Consider the following 5,942-nt stretch of genomic DNA (forward strand, 5'->3'; position numbering starts at 1 on the left):
GAGTAGTTATATGTTCATGAACCCAACATGATTGAATTCGGTAAAAGCTAAATTTAGGGCAAAATGTAACTGTATCAATCACTTTTTGTAAACCCAAATTTCTCCCCAAAGATTTGTAGTTGGCTACACGAAACTAAGACAACTTAACCAACGTGAGGGTAATCCGAGACTTTATGGTATGAACTCCAAACCGAACAACATCTTAACCTTAACCCCTAACAAAATGCTAAATAAAAATAGTCCTTGCTTTGTCTTCTGCTAACAAACGTCCTTGTCTGATATATACAAGAGGTAAGCTCCATTTGAAAGAAAACTCCAAGATCAAGTGCATGACAATGTTTTCCTACCTCTATTCTTGAAAAAATGTTCATTAATCCCTTCTGGTACATTCGATACATACCTTGACCACAATTATGTGTATGGCATATACAAAGCTTATTCCGATGATCTTATGAGCGAAAATGAATGGAATCCGTTCCGTCTTAGGAGACATCGAAAAATAAGTTTCGACAAGTAAATTCACATTTCCATTTCTCTAACATAACTTCATAAAGTCTCCGAACTATATTATGAGGCCCCTGGGCGCCGATATGTAGCATGCAAAAATTGATTAGGTGATGGACTTACTGATGTAGGTAGCGAGCTCTGCAATTTCTCCATCTTCCTCTTCTCCCTTCTGCACATATCAGATAGATGTCAACTCCATTAATAGGTCACCTTTCCCAACTATATACCACGTGGAGTTCTCCTATTCGTTGTTTGCTTAACCCTGCTCTTCCCATCTTAACTACACCATTACTTCTCCCAACTGTCTTGAACACATCCCTCTAACCACTTCTTACCCCTACTCTTCAAGGAAACTACAATTCTTCTGCCAAAACAAATATATCAGATTTAATCGGAAAAAAAAAACTAACAAATATATCAGATCATGTTACTTACTAAACCATCACCACTCTCATATGTAATCAAATAGCATTACTCACCTAATCACAAATAATCAGATCATAGCATATCTCAACCGAAATGTGTATTATAAAGTCTTATTGTCTTGTTTGAATGAGAACGTACTTACTAGTTGCGTCTTCTGAATTAAAATTCATTCTCTAATGGAGAGAAACAGAGTTAGCATTAGAATGCATAGGTACTAGATTGATTGCCATGCTACATGTAATGTAAGATTATCATATGCAATGAATCATCAACTCTCACAAGTCACAAGTATCACTAAATGTGGGATACTCAAAATTGGGTAAATGCCATTTATCATCCTTGAAAAACAAAAGAATGAAAGAAAAGAAGGGCTTAATCTTGTTGTACATACCTTCCCAGTTTGAACACAACCAGATGGCCTATTTAGCAAATGTTGTGATATAGGAGGGCAAAGGAGAGTGGCATTTTGGATAATTTGGTGAACCCACAAGGGCAAAGTCCCAACTCCATAGCTATATGAATCCCCACTCTCTCTCAACACAAGTCCCATCCTCACCTTTGTTCACACACACTTGAGCACATTTCAAAAACCAGACACCAACGAAAGTACCAAGCTTCACAACAATGTCTCTTATAACCGATGAGGTGAGAGCCAAGGCTGATGAGCTCTACCATGGTGATGCTATCTGCCAGGAGAAGTCAAAGTTCTTGCTCACAGAGATGGATCTCCCCAATGGGCTCCTCCCCATGAAGGACATGGTGGAATGTGGCTACATCAAAGAGACTGGCTTTGTTTGGCTCAAGCAGAAGAAGAGCACCACCCACAAGTTTGAGAAGGTTGGGAGGCTGGCCAGCTATGCAACTGAGATCACAGCCTATGTTGAAAAGGGCAAGATCAAAAAGCTGACTGGAGTCAAGACCAAGGAGCTCATGGTCTGGGTGTCAATCGGTGACATCTTTTTGGATGACCCCCCAACTGGGAAGATCACCTTCAAGTCTCCTACAGGGCTATTCAGGACATTTCCTGTCTCGGCTTTCCAGCTTGATGGGCCAGATGGTGTCAAAACTGTGGAGGAACACAAGGACGTCCCGGAAGCTGTGGAAGTCTAGGGAAGGTGCATGATCTGTTTTAGTACTACTACCATAGCCCAGAAGAAGGCTTTGGCTTTATTTTCAGGATCTATTTTGATGATCATATGTAATGCTGTTGTTTTCAAGTACTTTTACTAGTGCTATTACCTTCATATGAAATAAAATTTACATTTGCTATCTGTTCTATGATTCTACCAGTTTTTTTTAGTTCTATCTGGTTCTGTGTTGTGAAAAAAGGCAGAGAGATATGTAAGGTCTTTTTCCGAGTTTGGTAACAGTGTTGAGTTTTGAATTGGTCCATCTTCATGAGTCACATTCTTTACATGGAGAGGGTTTAAAATTTTAAAGCTGTGCTGTAAATTGAGAGAGAGAAGTGCTTTCCTCCCATCTTTGCCCAGAAAATGAAAATGAGAGGTGCTTTCTTGGTTCTATTGCTATTCACTTTTTTCAGGACTTTATCTGGTGTATGATGCTAGACCTTACAAGGAGTTCTATTGATTACTTACCAAAGAATATTAAATAGTTTAGAAAATGTCCTAACTCCATAGCTATATGAATCCCTACTCTCTCAACACGAGTCCCATCCTCACCTTCGTTCACACACACTTGAGCACATTTCAAAAACCAGACACCACCGAAAGTACCAAGCTTCACAACAATGTCTCTTATAACCGATGAGGTGAGACGTATCTTGGGAGCCTATCTTGGGTATACACAATTGACGTAACTGAAGCTTGGTACTAGATATCTTGGGTATACACTGGGCTTGCTATCTACAATTTCAGTTTACACAAGTTTATTGAGCTCATTATTTACACGATTGAAACTGAAGCTTAGGATCGAGTAAGTGCAATACTCTACCCAAGGGAGCAGACATGAACTTCAAGTACACAGCCAGAGTCAGAATGAGTATTGTTGTTCTCTCCAACCTTGCCAGTGAAAATGGAGTCTAAAGCAGATATGGGTCGAATAAACTAGGCTGTAAAATGATAAAATGAAAGTTCCTTAACCTGAATACATATTTCGGTTCCTACTTAATACACAGTTTTGAAGCCTTTGATGTGAACACGGTCCGGGCTCTTCCACAGAAGTATTGTTTATCCTTTTCATATTTAAAATAATACATATAGTAACATATTGGGATAGAAAATGGAAAAACTAGACTTTGCTAGGAATAATATGAGTTATATGGACTTTTCCAGAAATTGATGGTCGATATCAAAATTTATTTAGTTACAGAATGAGACAAAGTAGGGCAACATGTTGCAGTGTTCAGTACCTTTCCAGAAACACATACGATAAATCATATGTGTATATTCTTTGTGTATTTAAAAGAGCACGTCGAATGTAAATACTTTTCAGAATACAATATGTGTGTGCGTCTACCAAGGTATGCAAAACAGGTGTGAGGGGGTATTTACCTGGATAAGTCCTCTGGATTGACCTCCGAAATAGTGATTATACGTTTCAACCTTGCCACCTCAGGCGTATTACGTTGGCTCAAGGAAGCCTCAGTTGGAACCAGCAAGGTTAACTGGCGATGACAGCGAGGGCAATTACAAGGCTGAAGAGCTGATCCGTGATGCCAAACAAGCATAATACAATTTCCTGAGAAAGAAGCCACTGATGCCTTATTAATTTATTCATCAAATTTAATACATAAAATTGTACATGCTATAATTTATATCTAATCTAATTGTGATACTTGCAGCTTTCTACTGGTGGTACTACTCGTGTGCCTATGTTACCATCAAATAATCACCATCCTCTATCTGATCCCTTTTTTTTTTTTTTTTGTTGTAGGAGATCCTCTATTTGATCCTTAAACTAACGTCATATGGAGAGTACATTGAACGTACAATTCATTATTTAGAAAGTGTCAAAAGACTTGGGAATTCTTAAATCTCCATAGTCAAAAACAAGAAAGGCCAAAATGAAACACCCCATGAGAAAGCAAAGTAACTCTATGCAAGAAAGACTCCCTTCCTATTTGGTTGTCCCCCTTAGCTTCTGTGTTTTAGAAAAGAAAATTCATCTGTCTCATTACTCAAATCATTAGTCTTTGTTCAATATGACATAGAGATATGGAAAAGCCTTTCCCTCCAGCTCCTTAAATATAAAATTTAGCTACTAAAAACACTGCTTAGTTGTTCTCTTTGATTCATTCATTCATCTTTTGACATTCTAATTGCAAAGAACATTTGCATAATAGAATTCAATAGTATACAAGAAGAAAGCTCTTGTTCCGAATTTCATAAGTTCATCCAAAGATCTAGGCATGTAGAAACTTTTCAAGCATCTGTCCAAAGGTATGAACATAAATATGCAGTTGGAAGCGCCCTTAGTGCAGCAGCCTCAGGTCCAAAAAATATATGATTGGAACTTCTGGGAACCTTAATGAGAGATCTCAACTATTGCATAAATAAGGTACTTTATTGATAAGCTGAAATGAGGTGCCTTTCGCTGAGTTATAAATAAGATAGTTCATTCATTGCCTGTGAGGAATAATCAGGAGCAACACGTAAATGCTATGCCGTCCATCTGCCTCCTCCTCTGGAAACTCGCTCAACCGGATGTTTTGGGTATCCTTCTTCATTTTGTTAGGAGGGGGGAGGGGAGGGCTGATTGACATCCCCATTTTTACAACCCCCTCCCTATTATCATGCAATCTGCATTAAAAAATAGAAGAGGGGAGGTGTGGTTCGTAAAGAAGGGGGTGCCAATCTCACTCTCCTTTGCCTGCTTATTTGTTTCTGATATCAAGAATCCCCCATATCTGATTTGTGAATCAGGACTGCAAATAGGGACTTCATGCCACCCTACAATCTTTAGGCAACAGGACTCTAGCAAATAGCTAGGAGATACCATGAGAGGGATCAAATCTCAGAACAGTGGCCTGAAAACTCCACTAACCCCTCCTTCATGCTCAATATGGGCACCCTTAACTTTATAGGGAAACACTAACAGTTCATGTGGACGAAAGTAAAATACAAGGGGGATTGGGGTATGAGTTTTGATTGTAAATAGCTAATGGACTTTAGAAATATTAATTACATATAATCATAATACCCACACACACACACACACACACACACACACACACACACACACACACATATATATATATATTAGATTATTTAATAACATGAGAGAGAATACTTTAGGGGAAACAGAAAAGTTTTATTCAAATTCCTTTATTTTTCTAAGATAATCAAATTGTAAGTGGATTTAATATTGTAAACTTCGAAAAGAAATCTACACCGAAAACTTGATCCTTCTAGTACCACCCTACCCCCCAAATGGACCTCTACAACTGCACCATCCAGTACATTTTGATTGTCCTTGGCATGAACTAAAACGTTTCATTCCTCCTTCTTTACCTAACTTTGCCTTGTATGAGACTAAATCTCGAGGGACTGAACTTGAGTCAAAACATGCAAATGCAAAGCCGAATTACAGGTTCTTAAAACTGATATTCAAACTTACTTGTCTTCAAGTCAATAAGACCAACAATCTATCCTCTCTTACCTAAAATTCAAGTAAATTTTACTTTACCCTATGGTTCAGTCGAAGCAATAGTATAGCTTAAGAACAATTTGCATTATGTGCCCTAATTTGATGCCTATCTAATCGAACTTAAATTGAATCAAAATGCAAAAGCAGCAGAATTGAAGCTAGCACAATTCGGAAAATTAAGGGGAATTTGAAAGAGATAGAAGAGAGCGAATCGGGAATGAGATTGAAAGAGAAAGGAAAAAGTGAGGTTACCGCAAAACCAGTGAGAGCAATTGGCTTGGCAAGGAGTGTTGGGCAGACGGAGCATAGATCGTTTTCAGGAGGATCGTCCATTCCGACCTCACTCTCTCCGTCGCTCCCTTTCCGGTTTCAAATGCCGCAACTTGTTTCAGTGCTGGACT

The 5,942-nt window shown here is 38.5% G+C and overlaps 2 protein-coding genes across 2 annotated transcripts; one reads left to right on the forward strand and one right to left on the reverse strand.

The window, feature by feature from the left end:
- Positions 1–529: 529 nt before the first annotated feature.
- Positions 530–5,942, reverse strand: LOC101307305 (E3 ubiquitin-protein ligase RNF170-like). The gene is made up of 3 exons (XM_004300030.1): positions 5,794–5,942; positions 3,447–3,633; positions 530–871 (listed from the first exon to the last, which is right to left on the reverse strand). Exons 1-3 carry the CDS (start codon positions 5,846–5,848, stop codon positions 796–798), a joined length of 318 nt encoding a protein of 105 aa, XP_004300078.1. The 5' UTR covers positions 5,849–5,942; the 3' UTR covers positions 530–795.
- Positions 1,482–2,202, forward strand: LOC101307015. Its single transcript, XM_004300029.1, has one exon. The coding sequence runs from the start codon at positions 1,558–1,560 to the stop codon at positions 2,041–2,043; it is 486 nt and encodes a 161-aa protein (XP_004300077.1). The 5' UTR covers positions 1,482–1,557; the 3' UTR covers positions 2,044–2,202.

This window comes from Fragaria vesca, linkage group LG5 (assembly GCF_000184155.1).
Source record: "Fragaria vesca subsp. vesca linkage group LG5, FraVesHawaii_1.0, whole genome shotgun sequence".
In the NCBI taxonomy this organism is placed as follows: Eukaryota; Viridiplantae; Streptophyta; class Magnoliopsida; order Rosales; family Rosaceae; genus Fragaria; species Fragaria vesca.